The sequence below is a fragment of the Oncorhynchus gorbuscha genome, unplaced genomic scaffold, assembly GCF_021184085.1.
Source record: "Oncorhynchus gorbuscha isolate QuinsamMale2020 ecotype Even-year unplaced genomic scaffold, OgorEven_v1.0 Un_scaffold_1005, whole genome shotgun sequence".
NCBI lineage: Eukaryota > Metazoa > Chordata > Actinopteri > Salmoniformes > Salmonidae > Oncorhynchus > Oncorhynchus gorbuscha.
Genome location: NW_025745920.1, coordinates 212,404 through 233,894, shown reverse-complemented (window position 1 = coordinate 233,894; position 21,491 = coordinate 212,404). Strand labels below are relative to the sequence as shown.

At 43.9% G+C, this 21,491-nt stretch overlaps 1 protein-coding gene across 1 annotated transcript in view; it reads left to right on the top strand.

Annotated features, from left to right (window-relative positions):
- Window positions 1-895: 895 nt before the first annotated feature.
- The window catches only part of entpd1 (ectonucleoside triphosphate diphosphohydrolase 1), an 84,293-nt gene continuing 63,697 nt past the window's right edge, over window positions 896-21,491 (top strand). The window contains exons 1-2 of the mRNA XM_046336263.1: window positions 896-1,168; window positions 19,689-19,813. Of these exons, the coding sequence (XP_046192219.1) occupies window positions 1,153-1,168; window positions 19,689-19,813 (141 nt within the window). The 5' untranslated portion in view covers window positions 896-1,152. The remainder of the gene's footprint in view (window positions 1,169-19,688; window positions 19,814-21,491) is intronic.

Below are 21,491 nucleotides of genomic sequence, written 5' to 3'. Positions count from 1 at the left end.
GTGTTGAGAGGTTGGAGTGGAAGGAGAGAAGAGAAAGGGGAGGGAAGAGAAAGGAGGAGGAGGGAAGAGAAAGGAGGAGGAGGGAAGAGAGAGGAGGAGGAGGGAAGAGAAAGGAGGAGGAGGGAAGAGAGAGGAGGAGGAGGGAAGAGAAAGGGGGGATTGTTGAGGTGAGGTTGGAGTGGGAGGAGAGAAGAGAAAGGGGAGGGAAGAGAAAGGAGGAGGAGGGAAGAGAAAGGAGGAGGAGGGAAGAGAGAGGAGGAGGAGGGAAGAGAAAGGAGGAGGAGGGAAGAGAGAGGAGGAGGAGGGAAGAGAAAGGGGGATTGTTGAGGTGAGGTTGGAGTGGGAGGAGAGAAGAGAAGTGAGATGTGAGGAGAAAAGAAAGAGGGTTAGCATTAGGGTTGGGGTTGAGGTGAGGAGAGAGGGAGGAGAGAAGAGAGAGGAGGAAGTGTTGAGAGGTTGGAGTGGGAAGAGAGAAAAGAGAAGGGGGAGATTGTAGAGAGAGGAGGAGGGAAGAGAGGGGGAGGAGGGTAAAGAGAGGGGGAGGGGGAGGGGGAGAAGAGAGAGAGGAGGGATTGTTGAGAGGTTGGAGTGGGAGGAGATAAAAGAGAGGTGGAGGAGGGTAGAGAGAGGAAGAGGAGGGAAGAGGGAGGAGAGAAAAGAGAGGGGGAGGAGGGTAGAGAGGGGGGAGGAGGGTAGAGAGAGAGGGGAGGAGGGAAGAGAGGGGGGAGGGGAGGAGAGAAAATAGAGGAGGAGGGTAGAGAGAGGGGAGTTGGGAAGAGAGGAGTAGGAGGGAAGAGAAAGGGGGAGGGTAGAGGGAGGAGGGTAGACAGAGGGTGAGGAGGGAAGAGAGAGGGGAGTTGGGAAGAGAGAGGGGGAGGAGGGTAGACAGAGAAGGCTGGCAGCTTGTTCTAATAAAGAGCCTGTTGATAGATAGAGGTGCAGGGTAAGGGTGGAGGAGAGAGCAGAGTGTATGAAAGAGAACGAGGTAGGGAAGGAGGGGAGAGAAAGAGAGGAGAAGAGAGAGAGGAGAGAGGAAAGGAAGGACGAAAGAGAGCAAAGAGAGCCGTTTGTGTGTTAGAGAGAAGAGGGGAGAGAGAGGGAGGGGGAGAGAGAATAGAAAGACTGTTATATCACTGCTAAGCGATACAGACCATGGCTGAACAGAGAGGTAGGATTACAGCTCTGCCTGACACACACACACACACACACACACACACACTTCCTTTGGTGTGACATTACCGTGACAACGTTACAATTGATGCAGTAAAGGTCAATGGAACGCAGGACACTGTTCTAAATAGTCCCTGAATGTTCTAAATGGTCCCTGAATGTTCTAAATACTGTCCGAATATTCTAAAGAGTGTCGCAATGTTCTAAATATTGTCTGAATGTTCTAAATAGTGTCTGAATGTTCTAAATAGTATCTGCATGTTCTAAATCATCCCAGAATGTTCTAAATAGTGTCTGAGTGTTCTACAGCAGGTGCCTGCGGGTTCTAATGAATGTAGAGTTAGGTTTAGTGTCTGGTTTTGTGTTAGGGTTAGGTGTTAGTTCTAAGGGGCTTCAGAGATTTGAGGATCATTTTAGGTTAGTATGTGTGGTATGATGTCTGTCCTCCAAGCTCCCATAATGCTTTGCTTTCTCAAAGAGGAAGCCAACTTCCTGTTGTTGAGTCATGTCAGTCAGTATCCTGTTTTAACAGGAAGTGACTAGATGAGAGACCCTCTGTGAGGGTTGAGGTTAGTTTCTTTAGATTCAGGATTCTTTTAAGGGTGTTCAGTCTCAGAGAACAGTGGAAGGGTTTTAGACGACAGTGGAATTTGATGAATTTGTATTTATTATGGATACATTTATTATGCCAAAGCAGCAGCTACTCTTCCTGGGGTCCAGCAAAATAAGGCAGTTTATACAGTTTTACAAACATTACAATACATTCACAGATTTCACAACACACTGTGTCCCCTCAGGCCCCTACTCCACCACTACCACATATCTACAGAACTAAATCCATGTGTTGGTATAGTGAAAATGTTGTCGTGTGTGTGTGTGTGTGTGTGTGTGTGTGTGTGTGTGTGTGTGTGTGTGTGTGTGTGTGTGTGTGTGTGCCAATGTTTGTGTTTTTCCACAGTCCCAGCAGTTCCAGAAGGTGTTTTTTAATCTGTTAAAAAAATTGAATTCTACTGCTGCATCAGTTACCTGATGTGGAATAGAGTTCCATGTAGTCATGGCTCTGTGTAGTAGTGTGCTGCTCCCATAGTCTGTTCTGGACTTGGGGACTGTGGACTTGTGCCATGTCTTGTGGGGTATACATGGGTGTCTGAGATGTGTGCCAGTAATTCAGACAGACAGCTCGGTGCATTCAACATGTCAATACCTCTCATCAATAAAAGTAGTGATGAAGTCAATCTCTCCTCCACTTTCAGCCATCTTATTAATATTCGCTCTCTTGTGTACATCCAAGGGCCAGCCGTGCTGCCCTGTTGTGAGCCAATTGCAATTTTCCTAAGTCCTTTTTTGTGGCACCTGACCACACGACTGAACAGTAGTCAAGGTGCGACAAAACTAGGTCCTGTAGGACCTACCTTGTTGATAGTGTTGTTAAGAAGGCAGAGTAGCACTTTATTATAGTCAGACTTCTCCCCATCTTAGCTACTACTGCATCAATCAGTCATGTGTGTGTTAGGGTTAGGGTTAGGGTTATGGGTTAGTTCAGTAAGTGCTGTGGGTTAGGGTTAGTGTTAGGGTTAAGGTTAGGGTTATGGGTTAGTGCAGTAAGTGCTGTGCTGTGGGTTAGGGTTGGGGTTGGGGTTAGTGCAGTAAGTGATGTGCTTGTTGAATGACTATCCCTTCAAATCAAATGTTATTAGTCACATTCGCAGAATACAACAGGTATAAAAGGTAACAGGAATACAACGGGACTTGGAATGCAGTTAAAAAATATATGGATAATAAGAAATAAAAGTACAAGTAATTAAAGAGCAGCAATAAAATAACAATAGCGAGACTATACACAGGGGGTACCGTTACAGAGTCAGTTTGCGGGAGCACCGGTTAGTTGAGGAAATATGTACATGGACGGATAATTACTTTAACAACTCTGCCTACAAGTTGTCAGACCCCGGTGGCTGTCATTTAGGTTAGTATTGTTCATCCATCCTCAGTTCTCCTATCACAGCCATTAAACTCTGTAACTGTTTTAAAGTCCCTGAGTGGTTTCCTTCCTCTGGAAGTTGATATATGTTTCTATATTGTGAAAGGGTTAGAGGACAGTTATAGTTGATATCAATATGTTTCTATATTGTGAAAGGGTTAGGGGACAGTTCTAGTTGATATATGTTTCTATATTGTGAAAGGGTTAGAGGACAGATCAAATCAAATGTATTTATATAGACCTTCCTACATCAGCTGATGTCACAAAATACTGTACAGAAACACAGCCTAAAACCCCAAACAGCAAGAAATGCCACTGTGTAGAAGCACAGTGGCTAGGAAAACTCCCTAGAAAGGCCAAAACCTAGGAAGAAACCTAGAGAGGAACCAGGCTATGAGGGGTGGCCAGTCCTCTTCTGGCTGTGCCGGGTGGAGATTATAACAGAACATGGCCAAGATGTTCAAAAGTTCATAAATGACCAGCACGGTCAAATAATAATAATTACAGTAGTTGTCAAGGGTGCAACAAGTCAGCACCTCAGGAGTAAATGTCAGTTGGCTTTTCATAGCCGATCACTAAGAGTATCTCTACCGCTCCTGCTGTCTCTAGAGAGTTGAAAACAGCAGCTCTGGGACAGGTAGCACGTCCGGTGAACAGGTCAGTGTTCCATAGCTACAGGCAGAACAGTTGAAACTGGAGCAGCAGCACAGCCAGGTGCACTGGATACAGCAAGGAGTCATCATGCCAGGTAGTCCTGGGGCATGGTCCTAGGGCTCAGGTCAGTTGAAACTGGAGCAGTAGCACGGCCAGGTGGACTGGGGACAACAAGGAGTCATCATGCCAGGTTGTCCTGAGGCATGGTCGTGGGCTCAGGTCCTCCGAGTGAGAGAGAAGAGAGAAATGGAGAATTAGAGCGAGCATACTTGAATTTACACAGGACACCGGATAAGACAGGAGACGTACTCCACATATAACAGACTGACCCTAGCCCCCGACACAAACTAATGCAGCATAAATACTGGGGCTGAGACAGGAGGGGTCAGGAGACATTGTGGCCCCATCTGATGATTCCCCCGCACAGGGCCAAACAGGCAGGATATAACCCCACCCACTTTGCCAAAGCACAGCCCCCACACCACTAGAAGGATATCTTCAACCACCAACTTACCATCCTGAGACAAGGCCGAGTATAGCCCACAAAGATCTCCACCACGGCACAACCCAAGGGGGGGGGGAGGTGACAATCCAGACAGGAAGATCACGTCAGTGACTCAACCCACTCAAGTGATGCACCCCTCCTAGGGACGGCATGGAGTACCAGTAAGCCAGTGACTCAGCCCCTGTAATAGGGTTAGAGGCATAGAATCCCAGTGGAAAGAGGGGAACCGGCCAGGCAGAGACAGCAAGGGTGGTTCGTTGCTCCAGAGCCTTTCCGTTCACCTTCCCACTCCTGGGCCAGACGACACTCAATCATATGACCCACTGAAGAGATGAGTCTTCAGTAAAGACTTAAAGGTTGAGACTGAGTCTGCGTCTCTTACATGGGTAGGCAGACCATTCATAAAAATGGAGCTCTATAGGAGAAAGCCCTGCCTCCAGCTGTTTGCTTAGAAATTCTAGGGACAATTAGGAGGCCTGCGTCTTGTGACAATAGCGTACGTGTAGGTATGTACAGCAGGACCAAATCGGGAAATATAGGTAGGAGCAAGCCCATGTAATGCTTTGTAGGTTAGCAGTAAAACCTTGAAATCAGCCCTTGCCTTAACAGGAAGCCAGTGTAGAAATTTCAGATTGTTCTTATTTTCCTCAATTAAGTTGGAAAAATGGGATGATCGAGCAGCAGTGAGGACTCTTCGATACTCCATGGTACTGTCTTTCCAAGCTAGTCGGAAAACTTCCAGTTGGTGTGACGCCATTTCCGTTCCAATTTTCTGGAAGCTTGCTTCAGAGCTCGGGTATTTTCTGTATACCAGGGAGCTCGTTTCTTATGACATTGTGTTTTTAGTAATGCAACTGCATTTAGGGTATTACGCAAGGTTAAATTGAGTTCCTCAGTTAGGTGGGTAACCGATAATTGTACTCCAACGTCCTTGGATAGTTGGAGGGAGTCTGGAAAGGCATCTAGGAATCTTTGGGTTGTCCTAGAAATTTATAGCACGACTTTTGATGATCCTTGGTTGGGGTCTGAGCAGATTATTTGTTGCGATTGCAAAGGTACTAAAATGGTGGTCCGATAGTCCAGGATTATGAGGAAAAACATTAAGATCCACAACATTTATTCCATGGGACAAAACTAGGTCCAGAGTATGACTGTGACAGTGAGTAGGTCCAGAGACATGTTGGACAAAACCCAATGAGTTGATGATGGCTCCGAAAGCCTTTTGGAGTGGGTCTGTGGACTTTTCCATGTGAATATTAAAGTCACCAAAAATTTGAATATTATATGCTATGACTACAAGGTCCGATAGGAATTCAGGGAACTCAGTGAGGAACACTGTATATGGCCCAGGAGGCCTGTAAACAGTAGCTGTAAAAAGTGATTGAGTAGGCTGCATAGATTTCATGAAAACATCGGGGGGTTTTTGTAAATTGAAATTTGCTATCGTAAATGTTAGCAACACCTCCACCTTTGCGGGATGCACGGGGGATATGGTCACTAGTGTAACCAGGAGGTGAGGCCTCATTTAACACAGTAAATTCATCAGGCTTAAGCCATGTTTCAGTAAAGCCAATCACATCAAGATTATGATCAGTGATTAGTTCATTGACTATAACTGCCTTTGATAGCTGAGCTGACTACACTGACTGTGCTAGTGGCAGACTCTACTAAGCTGGCAGGCTGGCTATTTCATTTCAGTTATAGTTGATATCAATATGTTTCTATAATGTGAAAGGGTTAAAGGACAGTAGAAGTTGATATATAGTTGAAGTCGGACATTTACATACACCTTAACCAAATACATTTAAACTTTTGACAACTATTGACATTTACTATACAGAGATATTAAAAATATATATATATATGCCATTTAGCAGACGCTTTTATCCAAAGCGACTTACAGTCATGTGTGCATGCATTCTACATATGGGTGGTCCCGGGAATCGAACCCACTACCCTGGCGTTACAAGCGCCATGCTCTACCAACTGAGCTACAGAAGGACCAAGTACACCTCCAATTGACTCAAATAATGTCAATTAGCCAATCAGAAGCTTCTAAAGCCATGACAATTTTCTGGAATTTTCCAAGCTGTTTAAAGGCACAGTCAATTTAGTGCATGTAAACTTCTGACCCACTGGAATTGTGATAGTGAATAATAAGTGAAATAACCTGTCTGGATTGGTTGAAAAACGAGTTTTAATGACTCCAACATAAGTGTATGTAAACTTCCGACTTCAACTATGTAAATAAGGTATTTTGATGTTTCGCTTGTTTCGCTGTGTCATTATGGTGTATTGTGTGTAGATTGATGAGGACCGTTTTTATTTAACTTCAATGGGATAGGGGCAGCATTTTCACTTTTGGATGAAAAGCGTGCCCAGAGTAAACTGCCTCCTACTCAGTCCCAAATGCTAATATATGCATATTATTATATGCATATTAGTATTGGATAGAAAACACTCTGAAGTTTCTAAAACGGTTTGAATGATGTCTGTGAGTATAACATAACTCATATGGCAGGCTAAAACCGGAGAAAAAAAATCTGAGGTTTGTCGTTTTTCAACTCAGCTCCTATTGAAGATACAGTGGGATATTGGTTATGTTGCACTTCCCAAGGCTTCCACTAGATGTCAACAGTCTTTAGAACGTTATTTGATGCTTCTACTATGAAGGGGGGCTGAATGAGAGGGGAATGAGTCAGAGGTCTGCCTGAGTCCCACGAGCTGACCATGCGCTGTCATGAGAGAGTTCGCTCTCGTACCATTGCTTTTCTTCAGACAATGGAATTCTCCGGTTGGAACATTATTGAACATTTATGATAAAAACATCCTAAAGATTGATTCTATACATCGTTTGATATGTTTCTACAACCAGTAATATAACTGTTTGGAATATAACTGTTTCGTCCGACCTTTCCGCTGGAAGTTGCATGCCCGTTTCGATTTGTTTACCAAACGCCCTAAAAAAGGAGGTATATGGACATAAATGATGACCTTTATCAAACAAATCAAACATTTATTGTGGAACTGGGATTCCTGGGAGTGCATTCTGATGAAGATCAAAGGTAAGGTAATATTTATAATGCTATTTCTGACTAACGTTGACTGCGCAACATGGCGGATATTTCTTTTGGCTAGTTTGGGCTCCGAGCTCCGTACTCAGATTATTGCATGGCATGCTTTTTCCGTATAGTTTTTATTAAATCTGACACAGCGATTGCATTAAGGAGAAGTTTATCTAAATTCCCATGCATAACACTTGAATTATCATCAACATTTATAATGAGTATTTCTGTGAATTGATGTGGATCTCTGCAAAATCACTGCATGTTTTGGAACTACTGAACATAACACGGCAATGTAAAATTCGATTTCTGGATATAAATATGCACTTTATCGAACAAAACATACATGTATTGTGTAACATGAAGTCCTATGAGTGTCATCTGATGAAGATCATCAAAGTTTAGTAATTTATCTTATCTCTATTTGTGCTTTTTGTAACTCCTCTCTTTGGCTGGAAAAATTGCAGGGTTTTTCTGTGACTTGGTGGTGACCTAACAATCGTTTGTGGAGCTTTCGCTGTAAAGCATTTTTGAAATCAGACACTGTGGCTGGATTAACAAGAACTTTATCTTTAAAATGGTGCCTAATACTTGTATGTTTGAGAAATTTGATTTATGAGATTTCTGATGATTTGTCAATTTCATTGGCTGTTGGCAAGGGGTTCAGCGGAACCCCAGTCCTAGACATGTTAACCTATTTTAGAATAAGGCTGTACTGTAACAAAATGTGGAAAAAGGGAAGGGGTCTGCAGCGTTTTAGCCAAGTGCAACCAGCTTGATCGTTGCGCTGACCATTTTGTTTCAGTGGTGAACATAGAGATCAGCCTGGTTCCACCATGTGACTGACAAGACAACGTTGAAATATACATGGATACAATATACATGGATACAAATTCACTTGGAGTGTCAACAGAATGTTGTTGTCTGTCAGAATGTCTGTTACTGTCACACCCACTCCCCTTCTCCAGCAATCATCGTCGCCTATCTATTAACCACCTATCTATTAACCACCGGCACTGGCAATCATCATTACACACATCTGGTCCCCATCATTACACACACCTGATCCCCATCATTACACACACCTGATCATTACACACCCTTTATTTAGTCCTCAGTAGCCTCAGTCATCAGGCAGTGTTGTTTTTTCATTCACTTTCTGTATTCTTCTCATGCATCATTACACACACCTGGTCCCCATCATTACACACACCTGATCATTACACACCCTTTATTTAGTCCTCAGTAATCAGGCAGTGTTGTTTTTTCATTCACGGTCTGTATTCTTCTCATGTTTCGTTTAACTGCATTCATTATTAAACGGACCTTCTACACCTGCTTCTTGACACCTGGCCTATATGTCTACGATCTACACAAAATACTATAGAATGTCAAAGTGGAAGACAAATTCTAACATTTGTAAAATAATATGTAGATTAGATAAATATGTCTTGATTAGATAAATAGTAGATAATATTCCCCTGGGACAATACATGTTAGAATCACCTTTGGCAGCGATTACAGCTGTGAGTCTTTGAGGGTAAGTTTAAGAGGTTTCCACACCTGCATTGTGCAACATTTGCCCATTAGTTTTGTATTTATTCTTTAAGCTCTGTCAAATTGGTTGTTGGTCATTGCTCGGAAACCATTTTGAGGTGACGCCATACATTTTTAAGCAGATTTAATTCAACACTGTAACCAGGCCACTCAGGAAAATTCATTGTCTTCTTGATTTTTTATTTAACTAGGCAAGTCAGTTAAGAACAAATTCTTATTTTCAATAACTGCCTAGGAACAGTGGGTTAACTGCCTGTTCAGGGGCAGAACAGATTTGTACCTTGTCAGCTCAGGGGTTTGAACTTGCAACCTTCCAGTTACTAGTCCAAAGCTCTAACCACTAGGCTACCCTGCCGCCCAAGTTGATAAGCAACTCCAGTGTAGATTTGGCCTTTAGTTTTAGGTTATTGTCCTGCTGAAATGTGAATTAATCGCTCAGTGTCTAGTGGAAAGCAGACTGAACAAGGTTTTCCTATAAGATCGTTCCTGTGTTTAGCTCCATTCCATTTATTTTTTATCCTGAAAAATTCCCCAGGCCAGAACGATTAAAGGCATACCAATAACATGATGCAGCCACCACTATACTTGATAAAATGTAGAGCGGTACTCGGTGATGTGTTGTATTGGATTTGCCCCAAGCATAACACTTTGTATTCAGAACAAAAGGTTAATTGCTTTGCCATATTTTTTTGCAGAATGACTTTAGTGCCTTTTTGCAAACATGAGGCATGTTTAGGAATATTTCTATTCTGTACAGGCTTCCTTCTTTTCACTCTGTCAATTAGGTTACTATTGTGGATTAACTAAGTGGTCAAATCAAATTTGATTTTTCATATACGCCAAATACAACAGCTGTAGACCTTACAGTGAAATGCTTACCTGAAAGCCTTTAACCAACAATGCAGTTAAGAAACATAAGTGTTAAGTGTTACTAAAATCAACTGATGTAAAAAAATATTTAAAAATAGAACTAATAATTAAAGGGAAAAAATAAAACAGTAGTGAAACAATATACAGGAGGTAACGGTACAGAATCAATGTGCGGGGACACAGGTTAGCTGTTCAGGAGCCTTATGGCTTGGGGGGGTAGATGCTGTTCAGGAGCCTTATGGCTTGGGGGGTAGATGCTGTTCAGGAGCCTTATGGCTTGGGGGGGTAGATGCTGTTCAGGAGCCTTATGGCTTGGGGGAGGGGGGTAGATGCTGGTAAGAAGCCTTTTGGACCTAGACTTGGTACTGCTACAGCTTGCTGTGCAGTAGCAGAGAGAACAGTCTATGACTAGGCCCTTCCTCTGACACCACCTGATATATAGCTCCTGGATGACAGGAAGCTTGGCCCCTGTGATGTACTTGGCTGTACACACTACCCTACGTAGTGTCTTGCGGTCGGAGGCCGAGCAGTTGCCATACAAGGCAGTGATGCAACGTTGGTGCAGATGTAGAATCTTGAGGATCAGAGTACTCATGCCTAATCTTTTCAGTCTCCTGAGGGGGAATAGGCATTGTCGTGCCCTCTTCACGACTGTCTTGGTGTGTTTGGACAATTCTAGTTTGTCGTTGATGTGGACAACAAGGAACTTGAAGCTCTCAACGGATCCACTACAGCCCCGTCGATGAGAATGGGGGCGTGCTCTGTCCTCCTTTTTCTATAGTCCACAATCTCCCTTGTCTGGATCACATTGAGGAAGAGGTTGATATCCTGGTACCACACTGCCAGGTCTCTGACCTTTACCCTATAGGCGGTCTCATCATTGTCGGTGATCCGGCCTACCACTGTTGTATCGTCAGCAAACTTAATGATGGTGTTGGAGTTGTGCTTGGCCATGCAGTCATGAGTGAACAGGTAGTACAGGAGGGGACTGAGCACGCACCCCCATCTGTTTATTACCTTGGCTTTTGAAGACTTTAGATAGGCAGGGCCGGGGTTGGAGTAGCCAGGAGGAAGGCATGGCCAGCCGTAGAGAAATGCTTATTGAAATGTTTGATTATCGTGGATTAGTCGGTGGTGACCGTGTTACCTAGCCTCAGTGCAATGGGCAGCTGGGAGGAGGTACTCTTGTTCTCCACCTCTTTCAGGGCCATTAGCCATTATAGCCACTCGGTAGCAGCGGTGATCCGGTGCCAAGGTCCAGAGCTTACGGCAAGGATCTGGTGGAGTAGTGGATTCTAGCCGAGTTTGAGTGGAGTCCGGGTGAACTACTGAGTATGTGGGGAGGTGGGCCTCAGGCATAGCTTCGGTAGTGGGTCACTCAGTGGCAGCTAGCTAGCTGTGAAGATCAGGAGTAATGGTCCAGGGTTTACAGCAGGAATCCGGCGTTGTAGTGGAGAAACAGTCCTATACCAGTAGGCTGGCGAGTATTATTCAGGCTAAAATAAAGGGCTGGCATCTGTGCAGAAGGTAAAGGCCGCTAGCAGTCGCTAACAATGACTAAATAGCTTGTAGCTAATTAGCTGGTTAGCTTCTGATGGCTAGGTGGTTCTGGCTATAAGGTCTAAATAGTATTGTCAAGTTGTCTAGGTGTTATAATTATTTCAGCTCTGCCCAAATTTGAAAACGGCTTGCTCAACACGTGAAGGATGCAAAGGGACAACTCAATTCCTTTAGTGTTTTCTTATGGTTTTGATGCCATTTGTTGAATGTGTTGAAACAGTAGATTTTTTGAATAGAGTAGTTGAATGACAGAGGAATAAGGAATAGGGAATAGGAATAGGTTGATAAGAGAATAAACATGCATTATTTTACACAATAAACAATGCATGACACAGCAACAAAGCATGGCTTTGAATAAAGTAAACGTTTAAACAATTTAATCTGGCACTTAACTCTTACCAGAGTTAACCATGTAAATTGTGCCAAGCACTGGATGCAACATAATAAATAATTCCAAACATTACATACCAGTTGCGTCTTTAGGGTTGAACAGTGAGCTGTTTGTATGTTGAGGACCCAAGCAAAGCTAAGCCCAAACATTTTATACCCATGCTTATCTGCCAGGTACGCATGTAAAAGTAGTCCCTCCAGAAATCCTGGCTCAATTTTTTAGTTCCACCCGTGTTTTTGGGTTATCTGCCCTCTTGAGGCCTGGAGTTCTTTAAAGGAAGAGCTGCCATTGTGCTCATGTTTTGAGTGTTCTGCTTTTTGATGCAAGTATAAGGTCACAAGGCAAGACCCAGATATAAATGGTTTGAGTCTTTGATATTTATTATTCAATCCGAAAGGGGTAGGCAAGAGAATGGTCATGGACAGGCAAAAGGTCAAAACCAGTTCATAGTCAAGGAGGTACAGAGTGGCCTGCAGGCTCGAGGTCAGGGCAGGCAGAATGGTCAGGCAGACTGGTACGGAGTCTAGAAAACAGGCAAGGGTCAAAACCAGGAGGACTACCAAAAAGAGAATAGAAGCAGGAGTACAGGAAAAAGCGCTGGTTGACTTGAAAGACAAACAAGACGAACTGGCACAGAGGAAACACGGAGATAAATACACCAGGGAAAATAAGTGACACCTGGAGTGGGTGGAGACAATCACAAGGACAGGTGAACTAGATCTGGTGTGACAAATAGTTTGCAAGCCTTGCCACATCCGTCACAGGGGGTACCGGTACAGAGTCAATGTGGAGGCTATATACAGGGGGTACCGGTACAGAGTCAATGTGGAGGCTATATACAGGGGGTACCGGTACAGAGTCAATGTGGAGGCTATATACAGGGGGTACCGGTACAGAGTCAATGTGGAGGCTATATACAGGGGGTACCGGTACAGAGTCAATGTGGAGGCTATATACAGGGGTACCGGTACAGAGTCAATGTGGAAGCTATATACAGGGGGTACCAGTACAGAGTCAATGTGGAGGCTATATACAGGGGGTAAGGGGAGTCAATGTGGAGGCTATATACAGGGGGTACAGAGTCAATGTGGAGGCTATATATACAGGGGGTAACCAGTACAGAGTCAATGTGGAGGCTATATACAGGGGGGTACCAGTACAGAGTCAATGTGGAGGCTATATACATGGGGTACCGGTACAGAGTCAATGTGGAGGCTATATACAGGGAGGTACCAGTACAGAGTCAATGTGGAGGCTATATACAGGGGGTAAGTGGTACAGAGTCAATGTGGAGGTTATATACAGGGGGTACCAGTACAGAGTCAATGTGGAGGCTATATACAGGAGGTACCAGTACAGAGTCAATGTGGAGGTTATATACAGGGTGGTACCAGTACAGAGTCAATTTTTAATTTTAATTTTAACTTTATTTAACTAGGCAAGTCAGCTAAGAACAAATTCTTATTTGGTACCAGCAGTAGTGACTGAGTTTATTGATACACCATCCACATGAATAATTAACTGTTTACTACTTGAATACATATATAACTGAATTTGGGGGACTGTGTACAAAAATATTTATAAACGGTTCACCCGACATGGTTGAAAATAGCCTCAAATTAAAGCTAATAGTCTGCTGTTTCACCTCATATTCAGTGTATCATTTCAAATCCAAACAACTTGTCCCTGTCTTCAACCTAAAACTACCACCTACCATAATTTACTTAGCTAGCTAACTAGCTAGGTGGTTTAAGTTTTGCTGTAGCAACGAGGGCATAGGAATTAGGAAAGCAACATTCACCTCCACAAAAATGCTGTTCACATTGATATCCATACTGAATGAAGCAGTTAAGGGACCTCATGGGCATTTTTTGTAACATAATTTAATTAAGGGGGAAATTAACCTTAAAATGTTTGGTGCAACTGTCTTAACGTGAAGGTAACTTTAACGGAAAAGATAAGAGAAAAATGTGTGTGTGTGTGTGTGTGTCTGTTTGTGTGTGTGTCCTTGTCTGCGTGTGTGTGATGTGTGTGTGAGCAGGTGCCTGGGATCTAAGGCAAGAACTCTGTGTGTGAGCAGGAACGGGCAGGAAGACAGGCTAACCTGGGATCTAAGGCTGACAGAACTACTGCAGGAGGGAGGCTAGAACCGTGTAAGAGAATGGAACACTAAGATATTGTAAGTGTGTGTGAACCGTGTAAGAGAATGGAACACTAAGATATTGTGTGTGTGTGTGTGTGTGTGTGTGTGTGTGTGTGTGTGTGTGTGTGTGTGTGTGTGTGTGTGTGTGTGTGTGTGTGTGTGTGTGTGTGTGTGTGTGTGTGTGTGTGTGTGTGTGTGTGTGTGTGTGTGTGTGTGTGTGTGTCTACATGTGTGTAGCCAGTGTTTCTTATTATCAGTAGTCCCCTCACACTCCCTTTGACACACACACACACACACACACAGGGAATTCCAATCGGTAACAATGATGATTTCTCAAACTGCCTGACCAATCACACTCCAACATAAACAACTAACGAATGGAGTCCCAACTTCCTCAAACACAAACACACATGTTGCTTAGAGCCAGACATGGCTCCCCCTAATTAGCCCCTTTCAGGGTTTAACACACAGACACACACACACTCCAGCTGCGTTTCCATGCCGACAGCCTGCACTTCCGGGCTTGGAGAGGAAATGCCAATCTCTGTTTCAGTGCCTGTTCCTCTCAGCGCCTGTTCCTCTGAAGACACACAGGGCTGCAACTCTGTACTTTTTAGATCATATCACATAGTTAACTGTTACCCACCCCCCTCTCTCTCTCTCTCTCTCTCTCTCTCTCTCTCTCTCTCTCTCTCTCTCTCTCTCTCTCTCTCTCTCTCTCTCCCTTTCTCTCTTTCTCCCTTTCTCTCTCTCTCTCTCTCAATTCAATTCAATTCAAGGGCTTTATTGGCATGGGAAACATGTGTTAACATTGCCAAAGCAAGTGAGGTAGACAACATACAAAGTGAATATATAAAGTGAAAAACAACAAAAAATAACAGTAAACATTACACATACAGAAGTTTAAAAACAGTAAAGACATTACAAATGTCATATTTTATATATATATACAATGTACAAATAGTTAAATGACACAAGATAAAATGAATAAGCATAAATATAGGTTGTATTTACAATGGTGTTTGTTCTTCACTGGTTGCCCTTTTCTCGTGGCAACAGGTCACAAATCTTGCTGCTGTGATGGCACACTGTGGAATTTCACCCAAAAGATATGGGAGTTTTTCAAAATTGGATTTGTTTTCGAATTCTTTGTGGATCTGTGTAATCTGGGGGAAATATGTCTCTCTAATATGGTCATACATTGGGCAGGAGGTTAGGAAGTGCAGCTCAGTTTCCACCTCATTTTGTGGGCAGTGAGCACATAGCCTGTCTTCTCTTGAGAGCCATGTCTGCCTACGGCAGCCATTCTCAATAGCAAGACTATGCTCACTGAGTCTGTACATAGTCAAAGCTTTCCTTAATTTTGGGTCAGTATTCTGCCGCTGTGTACTCTCTGTGTAGGGCCAAATAGCATTCTAGTTTGCTCTGTTTTTTTGTTAATTCTTTCCAATGTGTTAAGTAATTATCTTTTTGTTTTCTCATGTTTTCTCTCTCTCCCTTTCTCCCTCTCTCTCTCCCTCTCTCCCTGATTTGGTTTCTCTCTCTCTCTCTCTCTCTCTCTCTCTCTCTCTCTCTCTCTCTCTCTCTCTCTCTCCCTCTCTCCCTCTCTCTCTCCCTCTCTGCCTTTCTCTCTCTCTCTCTCTCTCTCTCTCTCTCTCTCTCTCTCTCTCTCTCTCTCTCCCTCTCTCCTCTCCCTCTCTCCTCTCTCTCTCCCTCTCTGGTCTCTCTCTCTCTCTCTCTCTCTCTCTCTCTCTCTCTCTCTCTCTCTCTCTCTCTCTCTCTCTCTCTCTCTCTCTCTCTCTCTCTCTCTCTCTCTCTCTCTCTCTCTCTCTCTCTCTCTCTCTCTCTCTCTCTCTCTCTCTCTCTCTCTCTCTCTCTCTAAGGAGATTCTCCTATTAAAGTAAGAGAAATCAACACAGAAAAGCAGACACTTCATCCATTCAAACTAGAGGTCGACCGATTAGGATTTTTCAACGCCGATACCGGGACCAAAAAAGCCGATACTGATTAATTGGCCGATTTTTTTATTTTTTACAATTTGTGATAATGACAACTACTGAATTAATACTTATTTTAACTTAATATAATACATCAATAAAATCAATTTAGCCTCAAATAAATAATGAAACATGTTCAATTTGGTTTAAGTAATGCAAAAACAAAGTTTTGGAGAAGAAAGTAAAAGTGCAATATGTGCCATGTAAGAAAGCTAACGTTTCAGTTCCTTGCTCAGAACATGAGAACATATGAAAGTTGTTGGTTTCTTTTAACATGATATATTCCAAGGTAAGAGGTTTTAGGTTGTAGTTATTATAGGAATTATAGGACTATTTATCTCTATTCCATTTGTATTTCATATACCTTTGACTATTGGATGTCCTTATAGGCACTTTAGTATTGCCAGTGTAACAGTATAGCTTCCGTCCCCCTCCTCACCCCTACCTGGGCTCGAACCAGGAACACATCGACAACAGCCACACTCGAAGCATCGTTACCCATCACTCCACAAAAGCCACGGCCCTTGCAGCGCAAGGGGAATAACTACTCCAAATCTAAAAGTGAGTGATGTTTGAAACAGTATTAGCGCACACCCAGCTAACTAGCTAGCCATTTCACATTGGTTACACCAGCCATTAGGCTGATAGGCTTGAAGTCATAAACAGCGCTGTGCTTGCGAAGAGCTTCTGGCAAAACGCACAAAAGTGCTGTTTGAATGAATAATTACGGGCCTGCTGCTGCTCAGTCAGACTGCTCTAAACTTATTTAAGTTTATTTAAGTCTTAAGGAACTATAGTGAGCCATTACATCACTTCCTGTTTCACTAGGGTATAAAATGAGGTAACACGCATGCAATATCCCTTTGTCATCCAACATCATGAAGAAAACCATTTTATATTCAGAAGCCTTTTGGCCTCTGCTTAGCCTCCGTATCTTGGCAACTGCACACTAGATCTCTGGTGAATTGCTCCAAAAGTACAGCCTGTCTTTGCTGTAAACACAGGTACACTAAGAGGTGGTAATGAGGACAACCTTTGCTGCTTTACCAGCATTTCAGTGATAGATGGTTGGTGTAGCAGAATGTTGACAACAGTGGCCATGTTGTCAGCTCCACCCTGATCTGGGTTGGTAGGCCTTCCTCTCCTAGTTGGATGTTGCAGCTGCCTATCTTGTGGTCTTACAACAGGCTGTGTGTTAGTTGACCTACGATGAACAGAGCTGTATGTGGTGGTAGCACTTTCTTGCAACATACTACTTTGACCCTGGCCCTGTGCACAGACATGGTGAACAAGGGGATACATTCATGGAATACATTCAGCTTAGCACTTTTAGACCATATTTCAGCTTCAAGCTCTAATTCTTCCATTTATGATTTGAGTTGAGGCTCTTGTTCCTCCAATAGTTGTTTCCTTTTCAATGTTTCAACTTTAACCAATAAGCTGCCCTTTCAGCCTCCAAATTGAGCTTGATATAAGATGTGGTGGATTGTCTTGAGCGCCTGCTGTGTTGTGACTAATTTCCACATTTTGATTAGATATTTACGATACTGTCCCTTGGCTGGACCTCCGCATCAGTTTTGTTAGCAGCTGAGCATTGATGTGCTTCTTCCATCCATGTGTCCACTGTGGATACAAAATAATCCAGTGTTGCTGTGTTTGGGCCAAACCATTCGACCTGATCCTTTTCTGCCTCTGTGTTTGGGCCAAACCATTCGACCTGTTCCTTTTCTGCCTCTGTGTTTGGGCCAAACCATTCGACCTGATCCTTTTCTGCCTCTGTGTTTGGGCCAAACCATTCGACCTGATCCTTTTCTGCCTCTGTGTTTGGGCCAAACCATTCGACCTGATCCTTTTCTGCCTCTGTGTTTGGGCCAAACCATTCGACCTGATCCTTTTCTGCCTCTGTGTTTGGGCCAAACCATTCGACCTGATCCTTTTCTGCCTCTGTGTTTGGGCCAAACCATTCGACCTGATCCTTTTCTGCCTCTGTTTGGTAATAAAACCTTTATGGACTCATTGAGATCATGCAACTCCTTAACCAACTTTGAGGAATCAGTGAACATATTTGTGTAAACCAATTCCACATTTCCGTCATCACCCATAAACTGTGATCTCATTTATATTTTTAGCAAGTGCACCCAATTTAGCACTTCTAGATCATTACAATTTCTTAAGAATTTCAATTGTATCCATTTTAAAAGCACGTAAGAAGTGAACGATTAGCACATTATGAACACATTTTAGCAAAGCACAGCTTAATGAATGAGCCCAACACATGAGGTCATCACAAGACACAACAGCCAAGACACATACAATTCAAGCTCCGCGAGCGATTCCAAGCTCCACGAGCAATTCCAAGCTCCACAACTCTCAAAGGTTCCCCGAAATTATCCAACACCTCGAGCAGATTGAGCAATAGAAAGAGCAACCATACTTCATTCCCCTCTCTCTAAAGTGAGTAACGCGAAGTCAGAGAGCTACAATAGAGTCAGTCACTTCTTCACTTGGAATATACAGTAGAGGCAATATCGGAATCCAATTCCAAACTTGCCTTGAGGCACCAAGTATGTGATGCCGTAGTCAGACGGGCTTCCAAAGCAACCACTGAACATGGTTTTGGGAATCCTCTGTGTTGCCTTGAGGCACCAAGTATGTGATGCCGTAGTCAGACGGGCTTCCAAAGCAACCACTGAACATGGTTTGGGAATCCAATTCCAAACTTGCCTTGAGGCACCAAGTTGTGATGCCGTCTGGCTTCCAAAGCAACCACTGAACATGGTTTTGGGAATCCAATTCCAAACTTGCCTTGAGGCACCAAGTATGTGATGCCGTATTCAGACGGGCTTCAAAGCAACCACTGAACATGGTTTTGGGAATCCAATTCCAAACTTGCCTTGAGGCACCAAGTATGTGATGCCGTAGTCAGACTCTGGTTTCCAAAGCAACCACTGAATATGGTTTTGGGAATCCAATTCCAAACTTGCCTTGAGGCACCAAGTATGTGATGCCGTAGTCAGACGGGCTTCCAAAGCAACCACTGAATATGGTTTTGGGAATCCAATTCCAAACTTGCCTTGAGGCACCAAGTATGTGATGCCGTGTCAGACGGGCTTCCAAAGCAACCACTGAATATGGTTTTGGGAATCCAATTCCAAACTTGCCTTGAGGCACCAAGTATGTGATGCCGTAGTCAGACGGGCTTCTGCAACCACTGAACATGGTTTTGGGAATCCAAAGTTCCAAGTGTAAAAAGCAAACATTTATTTTCAGAACAAAAGGTAATTTCATAGGTAAAAGGAAGGCGAACATGGAGAAAAAGGGTGTGCCCAGGAAAGGTTCTAGTAGATCTAACACAAAACAAATGAACAAACTACTTCCCTTGTTGAACCTACCTCTGGTTAGAGCATTAACTTGAGTTAATATGGACATTTACAACACATTTAGAACTAGTTCCTAGTTACACAACAACAACAGCAGCAGCAACAACAACAACAACAGCAACAACAACAGCATCAACATTAACACTCATAACCCTCCTGTCATCAATAATACAGATGTGACATCATCAACAGCTGGTTGGAAAATGCTAACTCTCTCCAACTTTCCCTCTCTCTTCCTAACTCTTTCCCTCTCTCCTTCTCCCCCTCTCTCTCTCCCCCTCTCTCCCCCTCCCTCTCTCTCTCCCCCTCTCTCCCCCCCCCTCTCTCTCTCCCCCTCCCTCTCTCTCTCCCTCCTCTCTTCTCCTCCCTCTCTCCTCCCTCTCTCCCCATCTCTCCTACTCTCCCTCTTCCTCAGAGACGAAAGGAAAGAACGCTTGGTATAAGGCTGTGATCATCATCACGGTGCTTGGTATCACAGCGATAGTTGCCCTGATGACAACAGCAGTATTGCAGAACAAGCCTCTCCTACAGAAGTACAAGGTACTATATGTGGTTGTTATGGCAATGAGGTACAATAAATGTTTGCAATAGCTTTTTCAGATTCTGTGGCTGCGATGGAAAAATCCCAAATAGTGTAGACTATATTATGCATTGGTTGAAGCTCAAGCTGAATTTAAATCTCCCTACCATCATATCTAAGCCAATATGATACCAATGTTTATGAAAAGGTACATAGCACATTCCCCACCTCTCGTCATGAGCTGTACGTCCGTTACCAAGAACCACATACCGGATATCTTAACAGGGTCGTTGACAATTGAATTTTCAGAGTATTTTCTGTGGCTATCTAGCTCACATTTTAGTCGTCGGATTAAAAACGAGACTAGCCTCCATAAAGTGACCATAGGATTTAAAAAATGTCTGATGGCAGGTCTCCTGGGTGGTGCAGCAGTCTAAGGCACTGCATCGCAAGGCTTGGGGCATTATTATAGCCAATTTAGCTAGCCAACTAGCCAGTAAACAGTAGCTACAAGCCAACGAGACTGTGCCATACAGGGCCTTCAGAAACTAGCCAGTAGACAGTAGCCACAAGCCAACGAGACTGTGCCATACAGGGCCTTCAGAAACTAGCCAGTAGACAGTAGCTACAAGCCAACGAGACTGTGCCATACAGGGCCTTCAGAAACTAGCCAGTAGACAGTAGCAACAAGCCAACGAGACTGTGCCATACAGTGCCTTCAGAAACTAGCCAGTAGACAGTAGCCACAAGCCAACGAGACTGTGCCATACAGTGCCTTCAGAAACTAGCCAGTAGACAGTAGCAACAAGCCAACGAGACTGTGCCATACAGTGCCTTCAGAAACTAGCCAGTAGACAGTAGCCACAAGCCAATGAGACTGTGCCATACAGTGCCTTCAGAAACTAGCCAGTAGACAGTAGCCACAAGCCAATGAGACTGTGCCATACAGTGCCTTCAGAAACTAGCCAGTAGACAGTAGCCACAAGCCAACGAGACTGTGCCATACAGTGCCTTCAGAAACTAGCCAGTAGACAGTAGCCACAAGCCAACGAGACTGTGCCATACAGTGCCTTCAGAAACTAGCCAGTAGACAGTAGCTACAAGCCAACGAGACTGTGCCATACAGGGCCTTCAGAAACTAGCCAGTAGACAGTAGCAACAAGCCAACGAGACTGTGCCATACAGTGCCTTCAGAAACTAGCCAGTAGACAGTAGCCACAAGCCAACGAGACTGTGCCATACAGTGCCTTCAGAAACTAGCCAGTTTTGACAGTAGCAACAAGCCAACGAGACTGTGCCATACAGTGCCTTCAGAAACTAGCCAGTAGATAGTAGCTTCAAGCCAACGAGACTGTGCCATACAGTGCCTTCAGAAACTAGCCAGTAGACAGTAGCCAGCCAACGAGACTGTGCCAGACAGTGCCGTCAGAAACTAGCCAGTAACAAGCCCAACGAGACTGTGCCATACAGTGCCTTCAGAAACTAGCCAGTAGACAGTAGCCGCAAGCCAACGAGACTGACATGTGCCTTCAGAAACTACAGACAGTGCCAACAGAACTAGTTCCTAGTTAGACAGTAGCCACAAGCCAACAGACTGTGCCATACAGTGCCTTCAGAAACTAGCCAGTAGACAGTAGCCACAAGCCAACGAGACTGTGCCATACAGTGCCTTCAGAAACTAGCCAGTAGACAGTAGCC